Source organism: Euleptes europaea, chromosome 13 (genome assembly GCF_029931775.1).
Source record: "Euleptes europaea isolate rEulEur1 chromosome 13, rEulEur1.hap1, whole genome shotgun sequence".
Lineage (NCBI taxonomy): Eukaryota > Metazoa > Chordata > Lepidosauria > Squamata > Sphaerodactylidae > Euleptes > Euleptes europaea.
This window is the reverse complement of record NC_079324.1, coordinates 43,498,791-43,515,686: the sequence shown is the minus strand read 5'-3', so window position 1 is coordinate 43,515,686 and position 16,896 is coordinate 43,498,791. Positions and strand designations below refer to the sequence as shown.

At 47.3% G+C, this 16,896-nt stretch overlaps 1 protein-coding gene across 1 annotated transcript in view; it reads right to left on the bottom strand.

The window, feature by feature from the left end:
* Positions 1-565: 565 nt before the first annotated feature.
* The window catches only part of POLE (DNA polymerase epsilon, catalytic subunit), a 52,952-nt gene continuing 36,621 nt past the window's right edge, over positions 566-16,896 (bottom strand). The window contains exons 33-49 of the mRNA XM_056859237.1: positions 15,978-16,118; positions 15,505-15,658; positions 15,305-15,411; positions 13,277-13,453; positions 12,407-12,630; positions 10,127-10,347; positions 8,641-8,842; positions 8,074-8,247; positions 7,209-7,334; positions 6,357-6,489; positions 5,971-6,151; positions 5,515-5,646; positions 4,573-4,766; positions 3,824-4,024; positions 1,701-1,826; positions 832-921; positions 566-676 (exon numbers count right to left, since the gene is read on the bottom strand). Coding sequence (XP_056715215.1) covers positions 566-676; positions 832-921; positions 1,701-1,826; positions 3,824-4,024; positions 4,573-4,766; positions 5,515-5,646; positions 5,971-6,151; positions 6,357-6,489; positions 7,209-7,334; positions 8,074-8,247; positions 8,641-8,842; positions 10,127-10,347; positions 12,407-12,630; positions 13,277-13,453; positions 15,305-15,411; positions 15,505-15,658; positions 15,978-16,118 — 2,694 coding nt within the window. The remainder of the gene's footprint in view (positions 677-831; positions 922-1,700; positions 1,827-3,823; positions 4,025-4,572; positions 4,767-5,514; positions 5,647-5,970; positions 6,152-6,356; positions 6,490-7,208; positions 7,335-8,073; positions 8,248-8,640; positions 8,843-10,126; positions 10,348-12,406; positions 12,631-13,276; positions 13,454-15,304; positions 15,412-15,504; positions 15,659-15,977; positions 16,119-16,896) is intronic.

Sequence of the window (16,896 nt, the reverse complement as noted above, 5' to 3'; positions counted from 1 at the left end):
AGTAGGGGTCACTGGGTCTGTGTGGTGGAGGTAAGTTGTGAATTTCCTACGTTGTGCAGGGGGTTGGACTAGATGACCCTGGTGATCCCTTCCGATTCTATGATTCTACAGAGCTGCCTTCAATCCTCAGCCTAAGAGAAGGCGAGAGGAAAGGCTGGCCGCAGTCACCTTATCAGAAAAAAATATTGGCAATTATTAGAAAAAAAAGTTTATTTATGATTTTTTTTTAAAAAAACCCCAAACAGAAATACAATAAAATTAGGGCAGGCCAAAGACCCCCCTTCCCAGTCCTGGCATAACCTTTCCCACAGCTTGGAAGCAGAAAGAGGGGTGTGCGTGCAGATTCTGGACTGGTTCCAGCACAGTCTGGTTCTGTTTCTTCCTGACCCATTTGGGTCATTGGCTCCTTCTGTTTCCTTGGAGCAGGGAAGGAATTTCGAGAGTCTGGCCATCTTCTGGTCTGGGGCAAAGCCGAACCAGCAGCTCAGGTTCCCCAGGCCATCCAGTTAGGGATGAAAATGTGAGCCCAGTTTCTTCGCAGCTGCAACTTGGCATGAGAGGGTTCTTAGAGAAACTGAGGGTTCATTTGTAGTAGCCATTTAATGGTTTCCAGCAAGTAGGCCATGTTGTAGTGCTGGGCAATATTCTGGAAGATCTTCAGGTGCTCCACAAAGGTCTACGTTGGAAGGAGAAGGGAGGAAATAAAGGGAAGATGGGTCATTTCCAAGCATGGAATTAGAGAAGGGCCTTGAGCTAAGCATGAAAAGAAGGGTGCTCACACCTACGTGACTGCTACCCATAAGGAAACGGAAGGAGGTGGCCAAAATGTACCTTGGTAGGCAAGAGGAGGTCGAAATCCCCAGCGCAGCTGCAGTACACGGGCATGTGGGTGTCCTTGATGCCTTTGCACTTTTGGCACACCTGGAACAAAAATGGCACTTGGAAGCAGGACCTTAGCTTGCCTGGAGACACCCAATAATGCATCTGCCCCACTTTTGTGGAGCAAGCTCAACCGCTATCCCCAGGACAGAGCCACATAGTCCAAGGACTGGAAAGCTGCTACCCCTCCCTTCTCCCCCCTATACCCTCAGTGACAGACAGCAGGAGTAAACATGATGAGCTACTACACGAGCCCATAGAGCAAATATCTGCAGATGTCTCAAACAAGAAAGCCAGGCCACATTTTACATAAAAGGGAGGCAGAGTGAGGGGAGAACCTACTTTGTATCACCAGGTCCTTCCTGTCCGATGGTGCAAGACTCTAAGATCCTAGCACAGTGAAATACTTCATTGCCTGGTAGAACTGCTTGACATTAATGGACTTCAGGCTGCAGATGCAAAACTGCATGACTGAATGCCCCCTTTTTTAAAAAAAAGAGAGAGGGAGAGAACTCCCTGCACACAGAAGACATATTTCAGGGCGAAGCACGCTCGCTTAGCGTTCTTCTCAATGTGCTAGTTTTCTATGCACAATCTGAAGTGATATCACCCAGGAACAGTTTTAACCTCACGGTGAGCTGTTGGGTCTAAAAGCCCTCCAAGAGGACCACTGCTGTTCAACACACCAAAGCTGGGATAATTAGTGATTTGGTACTAGGTGCTGAGGACTCGAGGGCCAAGACTAAGCCGTCAATCCCAAGCCTGGCTGGAGGAGTCGAGAGGCTCTATGATCTACTGTGACCTGGGTTATCCCTACTCACCAGATCCTGAAGGGTGAAGGCCATCAGCTTCTTCTGCAAGGCTTCCACCAGAGCCATCTCTATGGCGTCAGAGTCGTAGTGGGCTTGGCAGTTGGAACACACCCAGTTGGGCAGAACAGAGCCATCCTGGAAGGCACAGAGTGATGACGGTGAGCGGTCTCCGAACAAAGCAAGTCAAGTAGGAAGTTACTGAAGGCATTAGGCTTGATCCAGGGAGCCCACGTGAGACCGCTCATTTTTACGGCAAAGGGCATGGAAAACAAACACTCCACCAGTGGAGGAGGGGGCCCTGGTGAACCTGACTCCTCTCACTTCCTCCAAGTTGCAAAGCCCCACCTGTGATCAGAGTAACAAAATTTCTGGCAGGTACATAAGAACATAAGAAAGGCCCTGCTGGATCAGACCAAGGCCCATCAAGTCCAGCAGTCTGTTCACACAGTGGCCAACCAGGTGCCTCTAGGAAGCCATTAACAAGATGAGTGCAGCAGCACCATCCTGCCTGTGTTCCACCGCACCCAAAATAATAGGCATGCTCCTCTGATACTAGAGAGAATAGGTATGAAGCATGACTAGTATCCATTCTAACAGCCATGAATACCCCTCTCCTCCATTAATATGTCCACTCCCCTCTTAAAGCCCTCCAAGCTGGCAGCCATCACCACATCCTGGGGCAGAGAGTTCCACAATTTAACTATGCGTTGTGTGAAAAAATACTTCCTTTTATCTGTTTTGAATCTCTCACCCTCCGGCTTTAGCAGATGATCTCGTGTTCTAGTATTATGGGAGAGGGAGAAAAAATTCTGAAGTGAGCTGTGGCTCACGAAAGCTCATCCCCTGCCAGAAATTTTATAAGGCTTTAAGGTCCTACTGGACTCCTGCTCTTTTCTGCTGCTACAGACAGACTAACACGGCTACCCATTGTGATTTGTGATCAGAGTGTTAATCCCTTCTGGTGTCTCTCTCCCTCATCCCATTCTTGACCTGCTTGTTTCATGGCACCTTCTGCTCTTTTTCTTTGGCTGGACTGTTTCTTCCCAGCCCACGGTTGAGAGGACTGGGATCTGGGAGACCCAGGTTTGAATCCCTGCTCTGCCCTGGAAGCCCATCCGAGGGTCACTGGAACAGTCACTTTCAAGCCTAGCCTAACTCACGGGGGTGGGGGTGCTGATGTGAGGATAAAATGGAATAGGGAAAAATGCTGCCGTAAACTGCTTTGGGTCTCCTTTGAGGAGAAAAATGGGATATAAATATTGAGATAAATTAAATTCTTAAGTAACGGAGTTTAGAATCGAACTGTTGCAGGTGGCCGGCATTTGATTCTCAGGTGTCAAGTGGTGACCTTGGGCCAGCCACACATTCCTGGCCTGACCTGCCTCACAGGGTTGTTGTGAGAATAAAATGGAGGAGAGGAGAATAATGTAAGCTCCTTGGGGAGAAAGGCAGGGTATAAATGACATGCTCTCACTGCATTGCTTCCTCATTACATAATACCATTTTTAGCATTGTGTAACATATCTTAATACTTAGGATGCTTTGTTTCTGATTTTTGTAATTCTAGTCCTATTACATTGCTTATTAGATGTGTCATTTTATTGTCTGCATTGACTAACTGTGTAATCCGCCTTGAGAAAGGCAGACTCTAAATAATGTCAATAAGCAAACCAACAGACCCTTTGACGGCCCCCTGGCAAGGTTCTGAGGCAACAGCTGATATGTGGCTATGGGTCCTTGGAGCCTAGCAGGGGACACTTCTGATAACCCAAAAGCATGCCCCCCACAAACAGGAGTTGATTTAAGCAGCTCCTGCAGGAGCCGTTTAGGCAGCTAACATCAACTCTTCCTGTCCTACCCAGTGGCCGCTCTTCAGGTAGCCATGCATCAAGGCTTGCAGACTGGGGCAGCCACTCTGGCTATGCTCACAGAGGGATTCAAGATTTGAAGTATTTTTTGTCCCTGGCACTGGAGGGGATGAATTACATATTCTCACTGACAGCGAATATCATCCAGCCACTGAGGAAGTGGGTTTGAAAAGAGACACACAAAGCATGGAAGATTTTGGGGATCTCAGTGGCAAGGATTAGACGGCATAGTGGTAACCTTGCGGTACACAGAGCATCTGGTACCTGGGAGAGAGCTGGGTCCTTGCAGAGGTCCAAGTCCCTGCAGAAGTTGCAGTTCCTGCAGATCACCTCTGAAAGAACGTAGGAGCGGCAGGGGTCCCGAAACTGGGCCTCTTCCGAGAATTCGCCCACTTCAATTAAGCGAAGGAGGTCCCGCTTCAGCTTGCTCACCTGGTTGGTGATGTTAGTGTCCAGAGACAATACCTGGGGGGGCGTGTGAGAAAGAAGAGATATGAGCCACCTAGCAGCACGGCTTGTGTGTGGGGGAAACACTTTAGCCTCTCTTCTCCATTGGTATTTTATCATCTGTCTGCTCTTACAGGCACCTCACCTGCATCCTCCTCTACCAGCATTTCTCCTGGGTCAGGGCTCAGGCCAGAGGGGGCTGTGGACCAACACACCTACCGATGCCGAAATAAGCCAGAAACTACTATTTGATACAAACCCGGAGTTTATATTGAATTGTGCTAGATTTTTAGCTATAGCCCTTAAAATTCGCAAAGATAAAATGGTGACCTAAATGAAGGGCTACCTAGTAAAGTTAACTTTATTTAGGTGATTTGTTGGGCTTTATATATGTATTTTATATTTATAGTCAACTTTAAATTTTATTGTGGGGTGTTGTATCCCATCCATTGTATTTGGATGGCAGGTTAGATATACCTGTGTATTAGACTTTTTGCAACTTTGCTGGTTATGTACCGAATAAAGACTTGATTGATTGACCAACACACCTCGGCAACTCCCCTCACCTGACAGACACATTTAATGAACTCCAGCGCTGGGTTGTTGAACATCAGGTACGAGCCAGGCAGGGCTGGAAACATCTCAGAAGGTTCCGTGGTGCGGCGAGAACCACTCACTTTCTTCTGGATTTTCTGGGTGATGGTGAAGAAGCTCTGGGTGAGTTCATTGGCAACATATTCCTGTGAGAAGGTGATCATGCCTGAGAGGGGACAGAGACAGTACGTACATCACAGACAGGTCACAGATATGGGATGTGACTTGGCGGGCAGACCCAAGCCTCCTCCAATTGCCAATTCTTTTTTTCTGTGCCTATTTCTAGGGTACAAAGGCCATCCTTCCACTTTACATCTTCCTTGTGAGGTAGGCTAATAAGCACCCCATTTAACAGATGGGAAAGAACAACACGTCTAAAAAACTTTTTTTTTTTTTTAAAAAGGGGAAAGAAGAAGAGTTGGTTTTTATATGCCAACTTTCTCTACCACTTAAGGAAGAATCAAACTGGCTTACAATCACCTTCCCTTCTCCTCCCCCACAACAGACACCCTGTGAGGTAGGTGGGGCTGAGAGAGCTCTAAGAGAGCTGTGACTAGCATAAGGTCACCCAGCAAGCCTCATGTGCAGGAGTGGGGAAATAAACCCGGTTCTCCAGATCAGACTCCACCACTCCAAACCACTACACCATACTGTAAAGGGGACTTGCCAGATAAAGACACTTAGCATTTACTGCACACACAATGATCTTGAAAGGTAGGTGCTGTTACTTATTTGCACACAGCAGATTAGGCAGCTGGGGAAGAGAGGTCTCCTTAAGCATTTCTATGAGTTTGTGGGTAAGTTGTGATCTAAGCCAGGGGCTCTCTAGCTCGGGGGTGGGGGGTGGGGTCTCACTTGCTATCCTGCACAGCAACTTATGCAAAGTGTGGGGAGAGAAGCAGTCTGGCACTCACCAGGCATAGCACCCGCCTCTCCCATGGGCTCCTGGGAGATCTGGCTGCTTGCCCGTCTCTTGATGGGAGTGTTCCCAGGGGCATTATGGCGCATTTCCTCCTTCATGTTATGGTACACAGCAACGATATAGGCTGGGAGAGAGACACAAGGATGGTAAGAGGACAAGCAATGGGACCACAGCCCCACTTCCAAGGGAGTGCAAGTACAGTAGGCTCCTGAAGATGCAAACATAGTCTTCGCCAGGGGAAGAAGCAATTGCTTCATCCCAGCCCTCTTGGATTTGACTAGCCACATGGAAAGACCAATGCAATCTGAACGACTTCTCCAAGTACTGACTGAGCAGGCAGCAGGACTGAGGTGGGGATAAGGATTCTTAGCATTTGGACCGGGCATTATTCTCCCATGAAGATGGGAAGCCTTGAGCCTCCCTCACAAGAGACTTTGAAATGACTTACCAGACACAATCATGAGGAAGTAATTCTGACAAGAGGCTGCCTGGGGCAAGTACTGCATGATGTTCCAGTTGTTTTCTAGCTGTTCTTCCACACCGTCTTCTTCTGCTCCTCCTTCTTCATCCTCCCCCTCCTCCCCTTCACTGCTTTCCTCGTCTGCTGCCTCCTTATTGCCCGTCTCCTTCTGCAACAAAGGGTTTAAAATCAGTACATGCAATCCATGTTTGTCTCTTTCATGCTGAAGCCTCGGGCAATCGACTCCTCTTCCTGATCTCTGGAAGGATTAACTCCTCCAGTCCCTGCAGTGTCAGGCAGAAAGGCCTGCATGTAGATCTATAAATCCCACGAGCTCAAAACCTCCCAGACCCCCTTCTCTGCTGGCCTCTTACCTCCCCACAGTGGACACTGGAAGCCACTTTGCCCTTGATCCCACCATAGTTGGCTGGGTCCATCCAGAGCAAGAACTCCCAGCAGCGCGAGAAGGAAATGGTCAAGGAGTGGAAGATTTCCTTCGAATGGATGCTGGAAGAAGAAGGGACAGCAGTTACCAGGGAAGACAGAGGATAAGTCTGCCAGGACAAAGAGGGTCTTCTCCCAACCCTAAATATGTCATCAGGAGAACATAAACTGAGCAAAACCCAATGACCGACACCCCTAAGAAGCAACCACTTTACTGGATCTCGAAGTACATCAACCAATATCCTGTCCCTTATTCAAGAAATCAAAAGTTAATTATGTAAGAGCTAAATGGCTAAAATGGCTAAATGGATCATTTTTTAAAAAAATATCACCAGTCTAAGAGGCCACTATTCTCTCAACCTCAGCGTTCTCTCCCCTTCAATCTGCAATATTGATCTACTTTAAAGGGCTATTGTAAGGATTACTGAAATAATGCCTTTAACCAGAATACCAATAATAATAAAACTGTCCATTTGGCATGATTTATTCTGGATACCATGACATGGGGGTTGAGGAGGTGTACAGTACATAACCTGAACCACAGTCTACTCTTCTATGTCTATCTAGGATACCATGGGAGGGGGGAGTAGGAAAGTGGGTGCCGGGCTATTCAGGCTCAAGAAGCACTACACCTTCCAGGCTGTGCTGAATTCCCAGAGCGCCTTCCTTTCAAGAGCTTGGTGTGGAAGAAAGCAGCTGGAATTTAGTATTCCTGGGCTGGTTCAAAAGGCCCTAGGTCTGCAGCCATTCCTTCCCATGATACTGCTCCTAACAAGCCACACCTGTTGGTGATGTACTCTACATAGGCAAGGGCATCCTCAATGCGGCGTTTCTTGGTGCACAGGATGATGCGGTTGAAGTTGGCATAAACCACAGAGGAGCCCAGGCGCTTGAACTCTGCCACCAATCTGGGGGAGAGAGCAGGAGATGAAAACAGCAGTCAAGGATGAACACGCTCGTGTATTTCTAAAATTCGTGGCTTGGCTCCTCCTCCAACGTCTCTTCATGGACTTGACCAAAGTAGTCTGCATCTTCCAGCTCAAGTTTTAAAGGTGACCGCAACAAGACAGGATTGTAGCTGAGATCACTTTCTTCTTGAGCACAGAGATGCCATCTAGTGAACTACAAAAGAGGCATAGAGAAGGTCTTGCTGTTGTCCGACGTGTTTGCCGGCTGAAATCTCCCACAACCCTCACAATACTAAAACTCACAGTAACCAAACAAACAGATCTGAAGTGGGCTTGGGACAGACAATCATAAGCACTTTCCCCACAAATGCTTAAACTAACGTACAGAATTCACTGCTGCAAGGAACGTACGCAGATAAATGGAACACTTTTGTATAGAAGAGGAACACCAAATAATAATAGGAGAAAGCCTCCAGCTTTATACCTGACTTGTGATGCTCCAGAGGTGTCCAGCTGATTTCTGTTGAAGTCTGAATGCTGTAGTAGATGGATCTTTAGTCTCATCCAACCAGCTAGCCTTATTTGGAAGATGATAGCCTGAGAGAACACTAGTCTGGAAAGCCTAGATGCTACCAGCTAGCCCTTGTGGTGCAAAAGGAGATTTGGCTAAATAGCACCTAGCTGTATTTGACCCCTTTACACCCTTAAGTACAACTCTTTGGAAGATGAGCGGACTCACTGTAAGAACAGCTTCTTCATCATGTTGTGCAGTGTGCGGTGCAATGCAGGGTCATACAGGAATGACATTGGTGAGCGCAGCCAGCGGTAGAAGTGGATCACCTGGTTATCAGCATAGACGTTGTGGTACTGTGTGATCTCCTTCACCCAGCCTACCACCATGCTCTTCAGGATCCTGTGAAAGAGCACAAAATCTTCTTTGTATGACACAGAGCAAACCAGAAACTGCCATCGCATCTTTCTGGCTTTCAAGCTGCCTCGAGCTTGAGACAGTCGGGTGTCCCACTAATTCATTAAGGGAGAGGCTGTGGTTCAGTGGTAGAGCATCTGCTTGGCATGCAGAAGGTCCCAGGTTCAATCCCTGCCATCTCCAGTTAAAGGAACTAGGCAAGTAGGTGATGTGAAAGACCTCAGCCTGAGACCCTGGAGAGCCGCTGCCGCTCTGAGTAGACAATACTGACCTTCATGGACAGAGGGTCTGATTCAGTATAAGGCAGCTTCATGTGTTCACTTCTGCCATTGATAACGGAGATGGTCCCCTGCAAAACAATTAAGCCATGGGCCGTACCTGAAAGTGTGGGAACAGAGAGCCGTCTCATCATAGCTGGCTGGGATGCTGGCCTGGTTCCTCGTGACCATGTCCTCCAGTGATGCCTGCTGAATCACATCAAAGCTGATGCACATGCTGGACGCCCCCTCCATGTCGTTGATGTGGTGGGACTGCAAGATGGTGTTGACAGCGAGGCTCTGGATATCCAGTTCCACACACACTGCAGAAGTGCAAAGAAAAGAAGTCTGGGCTCAGGGGCAGGAGGGCACGGGGCCAACTCTACACCACCCTGGCTGTCAAAATGTGCCTCTCGCCTTCATTCTAAGGAGGCAGAGGTGGGAGAAGGGCTGAAGCTGTCTCCCCCTCTCCCCACAGCTGCAGCAAAGGGGAAAAAAAGTTTGCATCATCTCTAGCTAGTCAAATGAGCTAGGTAAATGCTAGGTTTACCTTTTGCTAGGTAAACTGATGCCAAAATGCAATGCTGCCAAGATGGTGTGCCACCTTCAAATCGGCTTCTCTATTTCTTGTTAACTCTGATAGCTAAAAGCTGGTATGTTATTTTCCTGCAAACCAGACTACCATAACTTGTGAACTTCACAATTTTTGGATGCTACCAAGGACAAGTGAATACCTAACCTATCAACCGTCCACCCACACACAAATTCATGAAGACTGGTAGGTGCTCAGGAGTTCTCTTATGCGGTGTTATGCGGTGTTCTCTTATGCGGTGTTAACTGCGGTGGATTGCATTGCACCAAACACGAGTCACAACCTCCTTTGAAATCTGGCCAGGGTTTTAGGCTCACTCTGAAACAGATTTTTCTTTGATGCACTGTGCCATGCAGAACAAGACATCTTTCTACTAACTTCAGAAAATGGTGGGGGTGGAAAGTGCCGTCAAGTCGCAGTTGACTTATGGCGACCCTGTAGGGTTTTCCAGGCAAGAGATATTCAGAGGGGGGTTGCCATTTCCTCCCTCTACATAATGACATCTTTGGTGGTCTCCCTTCCAAATCCTAACCAGGGCCGATGCTGCTTAGCTTCTATGATCTGACGAGATTGGGCTAGCTTGGTTCATCCAGGTCAGAAAATATCTCTGTATTATCTAGTGAGGCCTAGACGGTGACCACATGGCATGTTGGTTTCAACCTCCAGACTGTACATTTTAGACAATTCTCTGTTCAAGTACAGCTCCCTTCTACCAGCCAGCAATAATTCATGAGTTCTACCGAGTTGCCGTGAAAATGAGAAGGTGGGTTTCAGGCTCATTTTAAAGTTACTTCTGAATCAGATGGATTTTCCTCTGAAGCATGATGCAGTGTGGGATAGGACACCAAGCAAGACAGATAGCCTGTACACTCTGTCAGATATAGTGAAATGGGCCAGAGTTTTGATGCTTAGAAGGTGCACAATATTTGGACACTTTTCTGTGGGAGAAACGGTTTCCATCACAGTCTGAGTTGGAAGTTCCACTACATGCAAGGACTTCCCTCCCATAACTCACCTGTGGAATAGCAGCCAGGGTGATTGATCTCCACGGAGACCCTCTCATCAAACTCCATGACCAGGCGGCTGTCATCCGCCTCTTTGCCCCCCAGATCTGGGCGGGAGGTGGGAGAAAGCCACAGAAGATGGTTGTGGCGGTGGAGGTGGCGGGAGAAGAACAGGTCTGTCCCAAAGGTGGAGATGTCATCAGGAAGGTTCCCAATAGGAATGTGATAGTACCTAGACAGAGGTGTGTACGGAGGGGAGAACACACAAACATCAGCTGAAAGCAGGAATGGAACTACAGAAATAAACCTAACTTAAGCGTTTGCCAGCTTTTGTCTAGGCTTCATTGTTGGGTTCCTCATTCAAGCCCTGGGAACCCATATGGCACAGTGAGTTAACTGGGACTGTCTGTGCTCACATACACAAAAGAACAGGTGTGCAACATCAGCTCCTATGATTGGCAGGCAACAAGAAGCCCATGGATTGGCCAGATCTGGTAGAAATACAAAACAAAAAAGGTCTAGTGACACTTTGAAGCCTAACAACATTTATTCCAGTATGAGCTTTTGTCAGTCAGAGATTACTTTCTTCAGATGCTATAGTGTCATGTATTCATTCTTTTACGGACTTGTATGCATGTTAGTCTATGTATTCTTATGCAGTTCCATAACCTATGCGAGGCTCAACTGCTGGTCAGATATTGCACCAAAGGTTCAGGACTGATGCTTAACAGGATATTTCATCAATGCAGCTGAAATAATAGCAATTTATTTATTTTTCATCACAATCAGTTCTAACATTTAGCATTAAAATCTGGTTTGAGAGTTTTAATGAATGATTATCAAGATGTATCCTAGTTTACCTGTTATTACTCATATGAATTAATTAGCTTTAGGTTCCAAAGATTTTACTTAGAAGATACACAGGTGTGGAAAGTTAGAAGAATTTATTTCATGTTCCTAGCTATTACTTTCTCTATAGAATGTGCCAGGTAAGGGTCTGGTCAGTGGCTTCCAGTCAAAAGAGACTTTATATTTTGATGAGTCTCTCTTATGTGCAGGGCTTCCCATTTTACAGAGCATTCTTGCCTATCAGCTTAAAACCTCATTTGCCTTATTCTTAAAAGAAATTGTAGGGTTGTGCATTTAGCTCAAATTTAGAATGACAGGAGATTTGATTTTAATCACATGTGTTTGCTTTGGAAATATTGGCTTAATTTGCATCTATTTCCCCAGTTCATGCCTAATAAATGTTTTATTTTACATAAAATCATTAACTCAAAGAAGTTCTCTCATTGTTCTGCTGTCAGAGATCTGACCGATAACGTTTCATTGTGCTGTCAGAGATAAGTCTGTCTCTGACGGTTTGCCTTAAACAGACCTCATGAGCATGTTTTGTGAGGCATTCAGCCAATGATGCTTTTAACTCTCCAAGATGTGGACCTCTACACTGGGTGTGAATAAAACAATTCTTCGCAGTGGAAAGAAAGATGCATCTGAAGAAGTGAGCTCTGGCTCATGGCAGTTCACGCTGGAATAAATGTCTTTGAACTCATGAACCTGCCATATACGGAACCAGACCACTGGTCCATCAAGCTTGGTCGCTGTTGTCTGCTGTGGCTGGCAGTGGTCTCCAGGCTCTTAGGTAGAGGAGCCACGGACTTCTGTTTTAATTTGTTACAACAGACCAACACGGCTACCCCTCTGGATTAAACACAGAGGGCCTAGACCCTTTGCCTGGTGCTCTTCAACCCCTAATCTCAAGGACCCAAAGGTGGCAAACACAGCCTCCAGGTCTAGATGAGCACATGAAGCTGCCTTATACTGAAGGAAAGCTCAGCCTTATACTGAATCAGACCACTGGTCTAGCAAGATCAGTACTGTCTACTCACGACCTCGGCTTAAGCAATTTATAACACCTACAGTGTTTGGCTTTCATGGTCCTTTCTTACACGGCCAGGGTAATGCTGATCGCCACTTTGGGGTCAGGAAGCAATTTTCCTCTACGCCAGATTGGCCAGGGATCCTGGAGGGGTTTTTCCTCCATCTTCTGGGTGTGGAGAAGGGGGCACTGGGGGTGTGGGGGGAAGGTGGTTGTGAACTTCCTGCACTGTGCATGAGGTTGGACTAGATGACCCTGGTAGTCACTTCCAACTCTATGAATCTATGATTCTACTTGATCCTTTGTCATTGGAGTTTCCAGGGACTGAACATGGGACCATCCTACATGCAAAACCTGCCTCTATCTACCTGGCACTGGCCCCACCACCCCTTCCAGAGCTCCCAGTGCCTACCTGCTCATTTCAAAGGCCTGAGATAGGCATGTGTCCAGGTTGAGGTAGTGCCGGATCATGCGTCTGGCAGCGTGGCGCTGCCAGTCCAGGACTCCGTAGTTGATGTCATCAATTACCTGGACAGGAACCAGCGGGAACTCCTCAAAGACAGGCATCCCATTCACCAACCTCTTCAAGTCCCAGTTTGATTGCACTGCAATCAGGGTGGGGCCCCTCCGCTCATCCTGACCCACAGAGAGAAGAAACATTTGGTTGGAGGGAGTGGAAGTGAAAGGAACACTCAGAGGCAAAAGGGGCAAATAAGGATTTTTTCCCCCAAAGGGAGGAAAGGTAAGGCAGGGAATCAACCTTCTGAACTGATGGCTGCTTTCCTTGCCCTTCAACAGTCTTGTGGAGCTTGTCACGCCTGGCTTATACCCCTATGCCCCAGAAAAACACAGGGCGCTTTTGACATTCTTCCCAGCATGCTCACGGAGCAAGAGCAAGGCCCTGTAGATCAGGAACAGGGGAATCTTCACACCGTATTTATTCATTTGGATATTTTTATCCCACTTTTCTCCTCCAAAGCAAGACTCAAAGTGGCTTACAAAACCGAACAGCAACAAAAAACAAACAAGAATCTAAAAATCACAATGCCATAAAAAAGCAAAAACAGCAGCCAGGAGCTGGGGTTGAAAAGCTGGAGGAACTCAGCCCCTGAGGGTATAGTCTCCCCTGCCAAGTGGCAGCACACAAGCAGCTCTGCCAAGAAGTGCCTTCGGATGGCACAAGGAAAGCTCAACTTGAACAGCTCAGCCTTTTTGTGAGACCCTCCTCTGAGGCTTTGGACCAAATGACGATTGCTTTGCAGTGCTGAAGTCTCAGTTTTACCTTGTAGCCCAGCAGAAGACGCTGAATCGCCCTGTAGACTGTCTTGAGCTCCGTCTCTGCCCGCACTTCAAAAGTGTGCTTCTCTGGCGGAAGCAGCTCTTGGCCCACCTTCTCTGCCATAACGTGGTGGTCCGCTGAGTACATACTGGTGAGGTTTGGCATCTGGTTACTCCGTACCTAATTTAATCATGCCATGTTAGTGGAGGGAAGGAATGACATGACGGAATTACTTGCAGGTAAAAGATCTGACCTGCAGGTCCCACGGGATGGCAGAGTACAGCCATCAGTGTAGAGGAGGTTTAAACAGGATCTCTAGAAATGTGCAAGGCCTATGCGACAATTCCTTTATCTGGCTTAAAAATGATAAACCTTGGTGCCCCACCCCCGCCACTGAAATTCCTTTAGGATAGGATGTAACAAAAGTTCTAAAAAAGCACGAGTCTACAAAGAACAGAGAGGGACATACAGGCCAAACACCCCCACTTTGCATGGCTCCCTGGCACCCGCTGCTGACTATTCATACTGCCCTGTGCAAGATGAGCCCAGAACACTTCAGTGCCCTGGAGTAGAAAATCCAGATATCATCCCATTCCCAGCGGGGCAAAATTCACGGGAACGTTCTGCACAAGCATTACTTAAAGGAACGGGAGTCTGCTCTTGTGCAAATCGTATTTCTGTTAGTTTCTATTTCTAATTTATTATGCCAGCTCAGAAGGCTTTAAGAGGGGAGTGGACATGTTCATGGAGGAGAGGGGTATTTGTGGCTACTAGTTAAAATGGATACTAGTCATGATGCATACCTATTCTCTCTGGTATCAGAGGAGCATGCCTATTATATTAGGTGCTGTGAAACACATGCAGGATAATGCTGCTGCAGTTGTCTTGTTTGTGGGCTTCCTAGAGACACCTGGTTGGCCACTGTGTGAACAGACTGCTGGACTTTTGTTTATTTTTAAAATATTTTTTCTTTTCTTTTTTTCCTTCACTTTTTTCTGTTTTGTATACTATGTTTTTTTGTATATCTTGACATATTCTGTAGTATTTTGTATGCTTCAATAAAACTATTTTTTAAAAAACAGACTGCTGGACTTGATGGGACTTGGTCTGATCCAGAATGGCCTTTCTTGTGTTCTTATTAGTGAGGTTTGTGTAGGATAACATTCAGGTGGATTGTGCTGCTCAGGTTTATCTCCCACTCAGTCGTAGACATCTGCTCCTCGTTATGACTACATCTGCTACCTCGTTATGACTACCGTTATGACTCTTGAATACCTTGGACCGTAGTTCTCACTCCCATAATGAACCCCATTTCAGATTTAAAGAAAAAAAGGGTGAGGGGGACTGCCTGTGTGCCTCTCAAACAGACAAGGAACCAGAGCTTCCTCACCAATACCCAAAGAGAGGCTTGGAGATCTTTGGAATGCCAATGCCACAGAGGAAAGCAGAGGAGCTCACAACTGCCTGCCTGTAGCAGCTCCAAGGGTGATGAGAGAGGCAAGCTTAAGAGAGTTCACAGTGCATCTCTCCATCATGAGCTGAGGCTGGCTTCCTCCTTGCTTTGAACTGAACTGACAAGCACATGTTCCAGAAAATCAAATGCTGCTTCAGCCAGTCTTGCTTTTCTCCCCCTTGCTTTAGGTGGGCTGTCTGACATTAAAAACATACCGGGGGGTGGGGTGGGGGGAGAACTGGCATGAATGTTCAAGCATTTATCCATTAATGCGTCACCTCATTCATTTTTAAAAGCAAATCAAAATGGCTCCAGAGATTTGGGGGAGGGGGGAGGCGTACAGCGGAAGAGAAAGCCTTGGTGGTGGTATCTGGAGGAGGCAGTCATTCAGCATTTTCTGCGAAACCTACAGAGTCACCCCCCTCCCTGAGTTCAGCCCTAAAGAGGAAAGGAACGTTTGCCCTGAACACAATGAGGGCTTTTCCGGGGAAGCCTAAAAATTTCAGAGCAGGCTTCATCCTCGGTTCTAAGAAGAACCGGCTACAAGAACATCCCCACCCTTTCCTCCGGGATCTTACCGTGTCCACCACAAAGACAGACGCTTTGCGTTGAGAGGGGATGAAGAGGCCGAAGAGTGCCTTCTTGCCTTGGGAGTTGTGATATAGGTAGATGTGCTTGATTGTCCCTGGAAAAGTAGAGCAGAGCCCCATATCAGAGCAGAAGAGGCACCCCACTTGGCAGGAACATCAGCCTTCTGGTCTCTGGGTTGCCTTCTTACCTGGCTCAAGGTAGCTGAATTGGGCCAGAGAGCGCATCTCCAGGTGCTCCAGGTCAAAGGTCTCGGTCTCCCGGCCGGTGAGATGCCTAACTAGATGCCGGTTCACCATGCACACGCAGCCCAGGCGGATCAAGGCTCGCATCATTAATGGCACCTGAGAAAGAGGAACCAGCGGCTAAGCATATGCAATTCACAGCATGGGCCTCAGTTACTACTAACCCTTCACGTTAGGAGTGTGACTCCAACTGCCCAGGAGAACACATGAGACATTCGAAAATACAGGCGAAGACATATGATAGTTTTGTTGAACAGCTGAACGTAATCTGAGGAGGCTCTCTTTCTTTGGTGTATATACACACACAAGCTGTAGTTCTTCATTCAAACTATGGTCCTTCTCTGGAAGAAACAAGCAAAACTATTGCCCGATTGCCTACCTCCACCACCCTTCTGTATCAGATAAGCCAGTGGGTTACCTGGGTCTCATAGACACCCTCAATGTCTGGGGCAGAGAGACTGGCATTTATTTCATTGATGTGCTCCTGATACATATCCTCAGGCACAGAGTACTCGTACAAGTTGCAGACAAGGTTCAAGCGAGGGAGCGTTCTGTTCACCTGCCAAGAGAACAAAAGGAATCAGGACATGTTTTACAGGCTAGCTTGTATGTTTCAAGGGCAAAGGGGAACTCTACCGTGCTCTTCCCTGCCATCCTGTGGCAGCAGAGGGAGGGATTCCCAAAAAGCTCCCCAGTATTAAGGATACAAAACTTCAGGTTTCTGGGGCTTTGCTGAACAGCTTACGGAAGGGGAAAGATGTGCGGGCTGAATTATGGACCTGCAGGAAGTGTAGAAGCCCACACTGGACTAGCAAGGAGGGAGGAAAATACAGGAAAGGGAGTCTACTTCACCTCCTATAGTCACAAGATTAAATCTTTCCTTCTGACTTGGGGCCTTATCCTTTGCCACATGGGATGAGAACAGCAATGGGGCAGAGGTACAGAACTGGGGCAGAGTTGGGTGGGGAGATGGAGAAGGGGGTGGTTCTAGAAATCTACTTTGCAGTCAGCACACTAGATGCACAGTCTTTCAGAATCCTGGAAAAGTGTGAGGCACTGAAAACCTGCCCTCAGTTACAACTGGGCTACCTATTGGGTATCTTGCAGTTCTATTCTAAACTGGATTCTAAGGAAGCCCAAAGCAGACAGAGGCTGGGTTAGCCTTTGTGGCCATCAGAGAATAAGATATAATCCTGATTTGCATCTTGCTGTATGAGCTCCAGGGCCAACCTACTACACATTATGGTAAATGCATAACTGTCATTGAAAAGTGGCAGACGTGTGCTTGCCCCCCCCATCTTGTAGAGCTCCCCTCATGTCATGACGCTGCTCACAGA